We start from the raw sequence: 14,440 nt of genomic DNA on the forward strand, positions 1-14,440 counted from the left end.
AGCTGACAACAACAACAACAGGCATAATTCCTTACTCCAGTTGTATCAGAGAAAGTATCATCAATGCTGATATTCTATGCATGTACCGTATAGTTATGTATATATACTTTTAAACATTAGTGCTCTGGCTTATTAGTCATATGCATTTCCATTCTAATGCTTGCAAGATAACATTTGCTATATTTCTACTCTGCAATTCTGAATAGTTTAAAAGGATATGTTATACTTTATCCACATGAATAATGTTTAGGATAAGAACAGGAACAGTTGCAAATATCAATTCTAAGATAGTGGCTGTTCATTTGGAATCAAAGTAACAATCAATCCACATAACCAGTTTCTCAAAAATCGACAAACTTATTTCTGAAAACATTTTATACAAATTATTTTATTACAGATGTCTAATTTTTAAAGGTCCATTGTGTAAGATTTAGCAAGAGGGCCAATATTAAAAAGTATTTTAATATAATTTTTATACAACCTGTTTTATGTATGATTTTTTTTGAATTATCAACATATTTTTTTATAGAAACCCAATATAAGCATGTGAGTTTATTAACTAAAAGATTCACCAAGTCATAAGGCTGTATATATATTAAAATCAAGTAATTCAGTGTATTAGTGCTTTAAAACTCTGAAAATATTAAATCCATAAAGAAGCTGCTGAAGGCCTGAACATTACTGTAGTAATCACTTGGTGGTGGATTAGGGTTTTTTTCCTAGCCAATTTGATCACTATCTAGGAGAATTAATAATTTCTCATAGCTCCTCTGAGAGTGGATATTGAGAAAAAATACATTATAATTAAAGATCGTTCAATGCTTCATTTGCAGAATGGCTAATATATAAATATTCAACACCAGTGGGTTTGCGCACATACTGGTCCATCCCTATGACTTCCCTAAGAAGGCAGACTAGAAAGAGCCATGTAGTACCACAGAGCAGAAACCTTCCATCCCTCAGCCAGAACTCTGCTTTCTTTGATCCAGTCCTTTGAATGCAATGCAAGAGGAAATTGGCATGTTGCTGTGCCATATTGCTCTTCAACAATATTTTGGGTCCAGAAATCCTGGGTCTGTGGGGTAATTTGTCTAACAGTTATCCTAACTATGATAGAACCCCATATATATATAAAGCATACATATGGAAAAAAGGGAATTGTGGAGTTGTGGAACTCCCAGAACTGGATCCTTCCTCCCACTTGTGAATTTAGAGCCAGGTTTCAGTGCATCACACTGACATACAAAAATCAGGTTTCTTCAAGAGTGCCATTTGAAGCATTGTCTCCACTGTATCTTCAGCAAATAAAAGCCAAAAAAACCCAAGAGAATTCAGTCAGGCAGTTTCCTGTAGGGCACTTAATGGCTTTATACCTGGTAACAATGAGGTACATAGGAATATACGCCTAAGCTTCATTGCTGTTAACAAAATAGCACCATACTGTGAAATTAGGTACAATAGGGTAGTCATTATGTTCTTTTCATACAAACTTGGCAGCGGCTAATATTTGAGTGCAGTTCTCCGGCCTTCAGTGTGGAAGATGTAGGTTTCCTGAAATTTGAAAACAAAAATCACTATCAGCAAGGAAAAGGCCAATGGCAAGGTGAGATTTGTTGTTCCAGTCCAAACTTATTCTATGATCATTTCCACACTCTCTTTCTATGGGCCAGTTGCCTGGAGCTGAGAAGAATTGAAGTCAAAATCACTAGGAGAAAGTGTGATTGCTTACTTTTGCCCTTCAGTACATAATGGGGCCATATTGAGTTTGGCAGACTCAGGCTACAGTCCTATATCCAGCTATCATTGAGATAGGCATTTATGTACATGTAGTCCTTGGATACTACAGCATTAGGGACTGGGATTATTGTCTCTTAAGCGATGTAGTCTTAAAGTGTGACATCACATGCCTGCATCATTTAGCAACAAAAATCCCAGTAGTGCCAGTTGTTTTCATAACCTCAAAACACAAAACCCATGGATCAGATGAGAAGCAATGGGGATGCCATGGGGGAGAACTTGGGAGGGCCAGCCAAGTCACACATGAGTTGAGGGAGGCCTGGGGAAGCCTTGTGCAAGCCACACGTAAGCACAGGAAAGCCAGGGGTGAATGGCATGGCATGTGTGAGTGCAGGAAGACTGAGGTGGATGGTAAGGCATGCACACAAGAAGGTCAGGGTGTGGAGGACATGGTGTAAATTTAGGAAGGCTAGATATGGATGAGAGACTGCAAATGTAGGAAGGCTGGTGTGTAAATGCCACAGTATTGAGTGCCAGCAGTTGGACAATGCAGCGCAAGTGCATGTATGCCAGACCAACTTGTGACATTTTCTGCCAACTTCCTGATTGAATTTACATGTGGGAAGCTGTTCATGTTATTGCAGGACGCTGAAACCATTTTAAATGCAAGCTGGTGCCAAATATCCAAATCCGAATCACACGATCATAGGGATGCTGCAATGGCCAGAACTTTGAGAATTGGTCATAATTCAGCATTGTCACAACTTCAAATGGGCACTGAATGAATGGTTGGTAAGAGAGGACTATTTGTAATTAACTTGATTTATATTATTGTTCATATCACTAGTGTGACTCTGGTTGATTTTCCAAGTTGATACAAAGAAGTTGGGAATTTCAGAACGGACAAATCAAATGAGCTTTGTTCCTTAACCCAGATGCAAAGCAAAATCCTAAGTTATAGGAATTGCCTACAAACATGATGGTCTGATATTTTGCTGGTAGAAATTAGACTGTCAATTTGCTCAAATTAGCCCCTATGCTCTGTATATTCTTGGTAAGCAGGTGGAAACAGTAGCCAAATGAAGCCTGCAATATATAATATGTCCTGAAATAAACAGCAGAAAAGATTGAGGAGACATTGTTTTACAGAGCAGATTTTCAATTACTGGAACGTTGCCTACAGTGCTTAAAACCACTCTTGGTGGTCCAACTCAAAATTGGCTATTACTGGGAGAGTTACAAACATAAGGAAACAAACAACAATAGATAATACTTGCAAAGCAGTTTACCACATCCAGTCATAATGTATGTTTACTATGGAACATAAGTAAAAACATGCTTATCTTAGAGCAGCTAACAAAAGAAGTTTCCAACTTACTTGAACATTTCATTCCTCTCAATTGTGGCAAGCCAGAAGCTGTAGGCATTGGCGTAATAATTGCAGGTGCCCTTTCCATGGCATTCAACAAAGGGTGCACTGCGGAACTCTTCAAGGCAGGAGCCCGGGGAGGCCAGTGCTTGGCCGGAGCCTTCTGCCCCTGCACTGGTGTGCTATTAAGAGATATGGAGTGCATTAAATTACATGGCCAAATCCTCTTTTTACACATTATTTTACAGGAGCGCTAGTAAATATTTGTATGCTATAATTTTGTGGCTGTCAACTGAAGTGCACTGATTTGTATCAATGTAAATTGAAATAGGTTGCATAATCAAAAATGTTTAATATTTTAAAATTTATTTTAAATATTGAGTACTGAAAAAAGTATCCTACTTTAATCAATGATTTATATTTCAGTCCTACACACACACACACACACACACACACACACACACACACACACACACACACTTCTACCCCTTAGAATCATGTTTAGGTTACCTTAAACAGGACTGAGCATATAATTGTAGTGGACTCCAAATGAAATTAGTAAAATGTGATGACAAAACATCAATTAATTTTACTTTACACAAATTAATCCAGAAAAACATGAGATGGTCCTTAGGCATACATATTGTACACTTACACATAATACAACAGTATTGTACATAACACATACAATACAGTTGAACATAATACAACAGTCAGTTTCTGGAATATTTTATTGCCTTGGCTCTGAGATCTATGAATTTGAGGAACTAAAATACAGTGCATAGTAAAGTTAAGGAAGAAAGATTTTGCTGAAGAAGACAAGGATCTTGTCAAGATCTCATAGGAAAATGCCATAAAATGTAATTGGTTGTACTAACTAACTCTCATATATCTTTCTAAGATTATATTGAATTGATGGATGTTTTATTCTCAATATGTCTAGATCAGTTTCTGAACCTCAGTTCAACTCCATGCATCTTAGCATGATGATTGGGGAGTTCTGGGAGTTGAAGTCCACCTATGTTAAAGTTGCTGAGGTTCAGAAATACTGATTCAAAGACGTAGTGTTTGTCATAATGAAGTGCTTATTATTGAAAAATACAGTGATTGTTGTTTTTTTCTGCTGAGACGTTTTGATACTGATGCCAAATGTTTAAACACAAGGCTGAGAAGCTCACTTATATGTCTGTAGAAACAAGCATGAGAGAAACTTGTAGGATATATTAAAATTAAACCCAAATATAACATGAAAAAGAATAGACATAACTTGCTAAAATTGAAGCAATACTTTACTGAAGCAAAACTTATAAAGTAGTTGCAGGCTGCTGAAGTTAAAAGAACATTTTACTGGACACGTTTATTAAATTCTAGGGAAAAAAATTAGGAGGGAAGGAGGAAAAATATGGCTGGTGTTTATTCCAAATATAATTTTAGATGGAATATAGACAAATGATATCCATTTATTTTAAATATTGTCCTGCTTTCCATTGACCAAAAAAGATATATACCAAATGGGAGAATAGTAGGACAATTCTTGCTGTACATTTTTATTTTTTAAGTATTTCAAAGGGCTTTTTCCCAATTTTGAAATGGTATCTGCTGCTGTAGCAAACTGGCAGGATCTTCTTTAAAAATGTTTCTCATGGAGAGTGGATCATTCTAACTTCCCAAATTGTAATGGAAAAGCAAGACTGCTGATGGAAACATCATTACCAAGTCAAAAAGACCTTCCAAATTCTGCCATAAATCCTTTTATTTGAAACTTTCCAAGAAGGCAACAATTTCTTCAGAGCCTCTGCTAAATAACTTAAATTCTGCCATACAGCCTCCAAACTATGAGATGGAGAAGGCTTGGCAGAAAATGTATAATGGATCCTTAGATTAGCAGTTCCTTCCTGATTGGGATTCTTCATTAATTCTGCCTTGCTAATTCTAGGAGCTCTGGAAACCAAGAGTATCAAAGCCAATGAGGTATCTCAAAGGACTTCAGACATGGAACACTGACATAAATTGGTACTTTAGCTTTCTGTTACAGGGAAAACAAATCCAGGATCCTTATTTTGATTTTTATATTGTCTGACAGCTGAACCAGTCAGCTAGATTGTTGTGAGATTCCATCTTTATGGAATATAGATGTTTTGTTTTTCCATCCATGAGAGAATATTGTAAATTGACATAAATATCTGGAGAAATGAAGTCAAATCAAGTGATATATGTTTTCATATATGTTTTCTGAAATACTGTATGTTTTCTTGTAATTAGTGTTTTTTTCTCATTTAGATGAAAAGTTATTCTTCCATTAGAGTTAGCATTGCCAGAAGCTCCTCTTTACTGATGACTACCAGATAAACTTCATAATTTTGATCTGGAAACATCTTTTGCTAAATGTTTGTTCATAATGTGAAATCAATATCACCCTGGCATTTCAGTTACTTTGGGGTATTAAAAATTAAAATATCACTTGGGACATGGGAGCTTCAGAACTTCACTAAAGAGTAGATTGTTCTGACAAATTTCTGATATTTCAAAGGATGTTATGATTATAAGTAGCCATGAATTCACCACTTAGCTGGTGGGCAAGGGAGAATTGGGTGGATTTTTAAAGGACATATCTGTCTTTTGCTATTAGTCTTGAAGATTCAGTGTTCTGAATTTGAACTCCTTCTCCTTTAGGCTGAATGATGGCAGAAGAGGCAAGAGTTGCTATCAAATATCTAGCACTGAACCTTGAAAAATACCATAAATGTATAACCTTGGGGGTACAATCTATTCCTGTAAGTTATCAATGTAACATATGAATGTTATGAAAAATACTCCCTATTCAAACTTTAACATTTAGTCAGATGATCCAGGAAAATAGACTACTAGGGATTGGGATTCCTTGAAAAGTCCATAATGCTGAAAATGCTGGAAGGGAAGAGAAGAGGATCACTAGCAGCAAGATAAATGGACTCAACTACAGTGGCAATGATTGTATCTTTGGAAGACCTGAAGGGCCAGCCTGGGGCCAGATCCTCCTGAGATCCATCTGCATGGTTGCTCAAAGTAAACACTGAGCTGGTGGCACATAATAAATCATCAAAGGAGTTAGGAAACCCATGACTCAGAGACACTGCTTTAGTAACTTGCCAAGCACCTTAATTGTTTTCCATCTCAAGTATGCTTTGTCCTGGTGAGACCTGCAGAGCTTTGCATATTTGCAACACTTTTCAGAAACAGTTTTGAAGGAAAAGACAAGGGCAATGTAATTCATGTTTGTCTTCAAAAAGCTCTTTCTTCTTTTAAATCAGTGAGCCTGAGCCCAGTGAGGGGGAGAAGTTCCTTGCCTTCTCTTCTGTTTTAATCTTAGTTTGGCTTCTGCTGTAGGATGCTTGTGAGCCATCTTGGATTTCCTAGGAGATGAACATTTGGTCTGACAGAAATGAAAGGAGAGGAGAGACATTTGCAAACTCTAATGCCCTGGATCTGGAAAGGATTCAGAAACCATTGTGTTGCTCTTTTATATTTATGTCTTAGTCTTGGAAATGTGCTTGGACTTTTTTCTTTCTCTTATTGTTGTTTTCTGCAATTACAGTGATGGCTGAAGAAACATTATTGTTTATGTTGGTTTGAGATAAGGCTGATGTGACAATCCCTGGTGGGAAGGGAAACCGACTAAGCAAAACAAAACATTAATGGAAAAATAACTTTGATAAGGATTTTTCTTTAGGGTAATTAGTAAGGTTTATTCTTACAGCTGTTCTGCTCACTAGCTCTGGGGAGTAAGGGTGGCTTCTTTATCAGACAGAACTACCCTGTTAGTTCCAACAATGTTATTCATGAATTGTCCATCAGAGTCAGAAAAATGAAAATAGTTTTGACATTAACATCTGGATGTTATATTTCCAAATATGAGGACCAATTATAATTTGAACTTCTGTATCTTATAATAAGCTTTGAAAGCATTTGTGTTCTCTGACTTCAGAACCTAAAGCAAGGTACTGTACATATTTACAGAATAAACCTTATTAATTACCCTAAAGAAAAATCCTTATCAGTTATTTTTTCTATTAATATTTTGTTTTTCTTAGCCGGTCTCCCTTCCCACTAGGGTTTGTCACATCAGCCTTATCTCAAAACAATATAAACAATGTTTTCTGTAACTGCAGAAAACAACAATAAGAGAAAGAAAAAAGTCTAAGCACATTTCCAAAACTGACATAAATATAAAAGAGCCACACAATGGTTTCTGAATCCTTTCCAGATCAGGAACATTAGAATTTGCAAATGTCTCTCTTCTCCTTCCAGCATTCAATTAAGAACTGCAATCTGGGATGGAGCAGAAATGGTTGAAATGCTGGCCACAATCTTTCTTTGATTTCAACCTCCTGCCTTCCCTACCCCTTAACTTTTAATTTTCCTTGATGGCTTGATTTTCTTCCCTATTGAAGAGCTCTTTAAAATAGAGAGCTTGCTGTTCTTTGCAAACCCACAGCTGAACTAATGGAAGTATTGTTATAGAGTTTGGAATTTTGTTCTTTAAAAAAAAATCAACATAGCTGCTTTTGCTTTATGATGTGAACTGGAACTCAGTGTCCATTACCATCACAAAGGAGTAGCCGATCCACAGAGAGTTCCAGCCTTCTGGACATGGTGGGATTTGAACTGTTTGGCTGTGGACTGCTATCACCATAGAAGGAGCCTCACACACAGCACACCTAGGAAGGAGATGACATAAGAGTTACAAGATTAGGCCTTCTGACTACTGAAAGCTGAACCTCCAGTCTTACAAACAAGCAATTGCAAGGGCAGCTCTGCCACAGTATGTTCAGTCTGGCTCATCCTTTCCCATCTTAGTATCAACAGCACAGATCCATCCAGTATGAAAGTTGTATACCAATGAGTTTACAATCTTTAATATGAAGCATCTTGAGAAATATTGTAAACCATTATACTGCAAATACAGGGCAGAAAAAATATGAGCCATTTTTTGTAATTGTTACTAGGAGCTGACCTCAGAAAATGGAACATCCACCAGCTATCATAAAAGGAAAAAAATACATCTGCAATATTTAAAAGTGATGCCAAATTAGATCTAAATAGCTATACATTTCTTTAAGGAATTAAGTGTTATAGAAGGGTGAAGAAGAAATGGAATGCTTGTCCTTAATGGTCCAGACTGCAGGCAAAGTAACAACTCCCTGAAATTTTTGATGGACAAACATTTTTCCAAAAGAAAAAAAATGAGGAAAATTCTCCGGGAAAGGAGGAAAGCAAATAAAGTTTCAATAGAATTTCTCATATGAAAAAGAGCAAGGTAAAAGTTTGTTCTGTTCCTCTGTAGAGACAGTTTTCAGACCAAAGGACTATTAGGGCTATGACCTTAAATAAATGCAGGTAGTCCTCTACTTACAACCATTTGTTTAATGATCAAAGTTACAACAGGTCTAAAAAGGGACTTATGGCTGTTTTTCACACTGACAATTATTGCAGTATCCTGTGGTCACATGATCAAAATTCCAACTCTTAGCAACTGGCATGTATTTATGACAGTTGCCGTGTCTCAGGAACATGTGAATACTTTTGCGACCTTCTGACAAGCAAAGTCAATGGGGAAACCAGATTCATTTAACAACCATATAATTAACAACTGCAATGATTCACTTACCAGCAGTGGTAAGGAAGATCATAAAATGGGGCAAAACTCACTTAAAAGCCAGTGGTCATAAGTCAAGGAGGTTTTTTTAGGAATAAAAGACGGATCTTCTTATGGAAGTATCATCTTATGGAAAATGAATTCCCACTCATCAAGAGATAGAATTCCATCTTCAACAACAACTGCAAATATTGTCCAAGAATTTTAAACACATGAAGCTTTTGAACTGTCTATTTGTGATGGTCCCAATAGTGGAAGAAATGCAAAATCTGCCAATCTGATCTTCATATTAGTTGGGGATCAGGTTTTTTGACACCTGGATCTGCCAGAAATTCCTCAGGTGACTCTGGTGCCTACCTGCTAATGAAAGGCCTGATGCTGTCTCCTGTTAGAGGAGCCATGCTCATTGGCATGGGCTCAGGAGTTGACAACCAATAAGAATAATCGTTTCTTGAAGCAAAATTGCAGACATTGTTAATGTTGCAGAATAGGAAAGGCATTGTGCTGAATTTACGTAGACAGCTTCCAGCAGAGCCTGAAAAACCAAAAGTGACAGGTTAATCCCCATCATTCATTCTATGTAACACCGAGATATGTAGAAAGGGACAACTGTAGTATATGGAAGGGCTAAACAAGAAATGCTCTTCATGTAGTGGTTGTGGCAGGGCTGAATGCATCCATTTTCTCAAGCTGTAGCAATAGAAATGGCTAATCTACACTCTGTGGGTTTGTGTCCTGTTGATGTTTGCATAGCAGGTATAATGTTATTGATGTGGCCTGGTATCTGCTAGGATTATTTCTTTCAACTTTGTTGGAGAGTCAAAGTGTAAAAAGACTTCAGAATTTTTCTTCTTCTGCAGAGTAAAAAGTGAGCAAAGTCACACAAACGCTATTCTTTGCTGTATACAGAAAAGCAATGACATTCACAGGGACAGAGAAGAATAAAGGGATCTGGTTCCAGAGATGCACGAAAGCTAATTGTAACCAATTGACACACTTTCTACAAGAAGTAATGTAAGATGGTTATTTTTGTGTGTGTTGTTTGTTTAGTAAAAATAAAATAAAAATGTTTTTAAAAAAGGGATCTGGTTCCTCCAAAGACAGTGGGGAACTTATCAATGTTACGATACTTTCAAAAAGTATGCCTTGAAGCCTTATTGCCGTGATGACGAACATATGGCACACAGGTCCAAAGTGGCACATGGAGCCATGTTGGTTGGCAGGCAGGGCATCACCTATTCCTCTTTCAGGTTTCTGGCGCACATGTGCACGCAACGATGAGCTGTTTTTTGTGCATTCGGCAATTCCAGAAACAAGAAGAGCTGGTCTTCCAGTTTCCATTTTTGTGCATATGCACACTGGCCAGATGACCATCTCACGTGCATGCATGCCACTAACTGGAAGACAAGCTGGCTGATGCACATGCACGTGCCAGAAACCGGAAGTTCATTTCCCGGCATGCGCATGCCCACTTCTCTTCTGCAGCACATCCCTGATAAGCGCTCACTCCCTTTTCGGCATTCAGTGCCAAAAAGGTTCACCATCACTACCTTAGTGGCTCCTCTGTGAATATCTCAAATAGAAAATTTGTTTTGAAATAAATCTAAGCAAATAAGAAGCATTTTGCTCTGCTTATTAAGAGGCTGATAGGTTTCAAGAATGCAACACCTTGGGAGGAGCCAATGTTGCGACAATACGGATGTGCGGTCGCGATGCTCCGATACCGCAGCCGATATGTTAGCTGTGTTTGTTAGTTGGAGATAATGGCACAATTTCATCAGCAGAAAGAAATCTTAAGTCTGCAAAAGATATTCTCAGAAATACAGAAACTATCAAATACATATGAGAGGATAGAGAAGCTGGAAGATTTAGAGCATCTAACAGCAAAATATGATGAAGAAGTTGAGGATGTTTATCAAGTGGAAAACGTGATGGTTAAATCCCAAAAAATTGAAATGGAAAATGAATATAAAGAAATTAAATTTGCTGATATTTATGGTGATTGGTTTGCCTCTGAAAATGGAAAGGGTGGAATACTGAAAGAGGAACTAAATGGAGGGGAAATTTATCCCAGATGGCAAGATACAGAAGAAGAAAAAACAAAAGAATTTATGGAATTAAAGAAAGAAATTTTATTAGCAGTATCATTGATAACACCACTGACAATCAAAGATAAGATGATTAAGGAAACAGAAGAAGGGCATCAAGATTACATGAGAGATTTTATAAGCAAGGAGTTGCTAAGAGGAGTCCATACAAAGTTGATTAAGGAGATGATTAGAGGATTGACACCACAAATGGCAGAAGATATGAGACTTTTGCTACTGGAAAGATAGAGGTTAATAGATGGAAGAGTATAATTTAAAACTAGTTAAACTTAGTGAATTTAGTGACAATAGATATAGTCAAATAAATAATTGATAATGTTACTATTGTATACAATGTGTAGTGTCATGATGAGTAATAATTGGATACAAATATTGAATGGTACCCATGAAAGGAAGATTAGAAATGCCTTTGGATTATATATAAAGGTTATTTTTTTAAAAAAGAACTAAATTAGATACGGTTAAAGCTTTGATTATTAGGGGGGAAATGTTATGATACAGGATATAGTTGTCAGGCCTGCATTTATATTCCTTTTAGAATTTTGGCCTGCCACACTTTCTCTAATTTCATTATGCTGTTTCTTTAAGTATAGTCAATGGGAGGGGGGATTAGAAGGAGTAGGATTTTGGAATGTATTGTTTTCATTCTTTGCTAGAAGCCAAGGTCATCCTTTGTCTCCACACTTTCACACCTGACCGGAAGAAGCTGGGCATGGACACCAGCATGGAAGAAGGAGATTGGACCATGTGATGGACTGTGGGTGTAGGGACAAGATCATGAACTTTTAACTGGGTGGGATTCTGATGTAACTTCCAGAGTTGGAATCCCCACAGCTATGTGCCAACATGCCTGCTTCATTAAATTGGAACTTTAAACATAGTTTTGCCTTCGATTCTGATTTGATTCTACATGGTATTTGGAAAGCTGACAATAGTTAAATAAAGGAGGGATAAGGATAACAATGTACATATAGATATGGGTATAACATAAGCAAACTGGATGTAAATTGTAAACAGTGATTTGGAAAGGAGGATTAGAAAATTTTGTTATTAAGTATTATGGATGTTTAGCTAGAATAGGACATAAGGATTCAGTGTCAATGGAGGATTTTAGAAATAGTAAATGAAAGGCCAGTATGTGGTTATGTATTAAATCTTGGTATATTTTATGATGAAGGATGTTTAAACAATTATAGTCAAATGAAAATGGAGATATGATGATGGTAATATGTATAAATATCTGAGTTAAAATATTTGAGTTAATATGAATTATGTTTGTTGATTGTGGAAGAGTTGCACGAAAGTCTTTTTGTAACCAACTGATAGCATATAAAGAAGGATGTTTGTTTTGAAAATTAAAAATAAAAAAAATTATAAAAAAAAGAATGCAGCACCTTGAGGAAATGGAGTTAGAAACTATTTTGCCCAGATGTATTTATTCTTTCTAAACTCATATGGCCTTTTGAAATAGAACTAGCACTGATGATGTTACCTAGTATGGGTAATGAAACGTCTGCAAGAAAACAAGCAAGCTCAGAGAGCATCAAGAGTTCTCAAAGAGACTTCTCTGAACATTCAGTAGCTGCAATCATGTTTCTGAGGATAAGGGATGTTTGGAGAGAAGGGCAGAAAGAAAAGTTCAGAGTGTAGTAAAATGTATAATGAAGGATAGATTTGGTCTCCGTACATTATCTGAGTAAAATACAAGTAGTCCTCGACTTACCATTCATTTAGTAACCATTCAAAGTTACAACCTCACTGGAAAAAGTGACTTATGACAGTTTTTCACAGTTAAATGAATAAAACATGTAGTTTTTCACATGCAGCATCCCCATGATCATGTGATTTACATTTGGATGCTTGACAACTGGTTCATGCTTATGATGGTTGCAGTGTCCCAAGGCCATATGACCCCCTTTTGTGAACCTCTGACCAGCAAAGTCAATGGGGAAGTCAGATTACTTAATAACAGAGTTACTAATTTATCAACTGCAGTGATTCACTTAACAACTGTGGCAAGAAAGATTGTAAAACTGGGCAAAACTCACTTAACAAAGGTCTCACTTAACAACATAAATTTTGGGCTCAATTGTGGTCATAAGTCGAGTGTTACTTGTAAACACCACCAAGAGTTAGAGGTGGAGGGGAAATGGCCACATGGCCAAAATAGAATGCTGTGTTGAGCTATAGCCGTAAGTTGAAGAGAGCTTCCATAAAGGTGCATAAAGTCTAATTAAAAATAAAAATATCTGAACCTGACATAGATTCAGAAACATCACTACCCTCAAGAAACATCCTTATTTCAGATGACCTGAAAAATAAACTTTGCTCAGCTTTGCGAGGCATATGTGCCTTGAACACTTCCTTGTATTACTCAAGATACTGTCAGAGCACCTGCCTGACTCTGAGGCTCGATGCTATCACTTGTCCCACATGGGGGACTGTGTGTCACTTTCCAATTTTGCTGACCATCAGTTTGTTTCCGACTATTTTTGCATCAGTTTCCATTTTAAAAAAAGTCTATGCAAAGATTGACTTTTCCAAGCCTGAACTGTTTTTATATGCAGTTTCCCGCGTACAATGTCCTTTTATGCTATTTCTTTTTCATACATGCTTTTGAAAATAATTTTCATTGATATACACATGTACATATTACAAGAGTTTGAAAATGATGTTCACAAATATACTTTTACATTTGTTTCATTCAGATTATATGCAGAATTGAGTAAGTTTATGGAAATATATGAACCAGATCGATTTCTCTGCCATCCTTATGAAACAATTGATGAACATAAAAACTTAGCATAAAATGCTGCCCTTTTTAAATGTAAAATTGATTAATATAACAAATACTCATTTTATAGGATTCCTTCTGTGCTTGCTTACCTAAGTCCTGACCATGGGCCCGTTGATTGCCTTGTACATAAAGCAAAGAATATCCATAGAACATGACTCTTGTCCCAAATGGACAGGAGGGGTCCTCTGTGGTTTGGCTGTGCCTGGTCACGAGGAAACCATGAGCCATAGAGGGTCTGCCCGGTGGACCCATCACCCCTGGCATGCCTTCAGGACCAGGGGGACCAGGATAGCCTCTCGGACCTACCAGAAACAATGATAAGAGCACTGACATTGTGAAAAGAGAGCTGTATCTCTAACTTGAATGACATGATTTGATTTTAGTTATTATGAAAGTCCTCGTATATTTTATAATTGCTACAAATCTCTAATTTTATAAATTCTCAATTTTATTTTGGAATATGATCTGATGCAAATCAGAATGTGTTTAAACAGAATAAAGGATTTCTTTAATTTCAAAGATGGAGAACAGACCTGGACCCCAGAGTTAAAGCTTTACTTCATTGCATTCATTTGGTAAGATGATACTCCTGGAGATGAAGCCAAAAGAGCCTCTACCCAAACTTTTATTATATGGAATTATGTTCAAGTACAGCTCAATCTTTGCCATTTTTTGCAGTCTTGGTTCTGCTTTAGCCATCCCACATCTTCCACATAGCCAAAACCTCTGAGCACATTTGCAGGCATTCTGGCTTCTTTGCCTGGGTTGCTTCCAAGCTCAAGGTCCCCTTCTAC

General features: G+C 36.9%; 1 protein-coding gene across 1 annotated transcript in view; it reads right to left on the bottom strand.

Annotated features, from left to right (window-relative positions):
* Positions 1 to 370: 370 nt before the first annotated feature.
* Positions 371 to 14,440, bottom strand: part of COL4A1 (collagen type IV alpha 1 chain) — a 146,178-nt gene continuing 132,108 nt past the window's right edge. The window contains exons 48-52 of the mRNA XM_087716709.1: positions 13,736 to 13,948; positions 9,099 to 9,276; positions 7,689 to 7,803; positions 3,116 to 3,288; positions 371 to 1,551 (exon numbers count right to left, since the gene is read on the bottom strand). Of these exons, the coding sequence (XP_087572835.1) occupies positions 1,470 to 1,551; positions 3,116 to 3,288; positions 7,689 to 7,803; positions 9,099 to 9,276; positions 13,736 to 13,948 (761 nt within the window). The 3' untranslated portion in view covers positions 371 to 1,469. The remainder of the gene's footprint in view (positions 1,552 to 3,115; positions 3,289 to 7,688; positions 7,804 to 9,098; positions 9,277 to 13,735; positions 13,949 to 14,440) is intronic.

The sequence above is a fragment of the Thamnophis sirtalis genome, unplaced genomic scaffold, assembly GCF_051295495.1.
Source record: "Thamnophis sirtalis isolate CommonGarterSnake01/CBP01778 unplaced genomic scaffold, rThaSir2_p1.2 scaffold_5, whole genome shotgun sequence".
Taxonomy (NCBI): domain Eukaryota; kingdom Metazoa; phylum Chordata; class Lepidosauria; order Squamata; family Natricidae; genus Thamnophis; species Thamnophis sirtalis.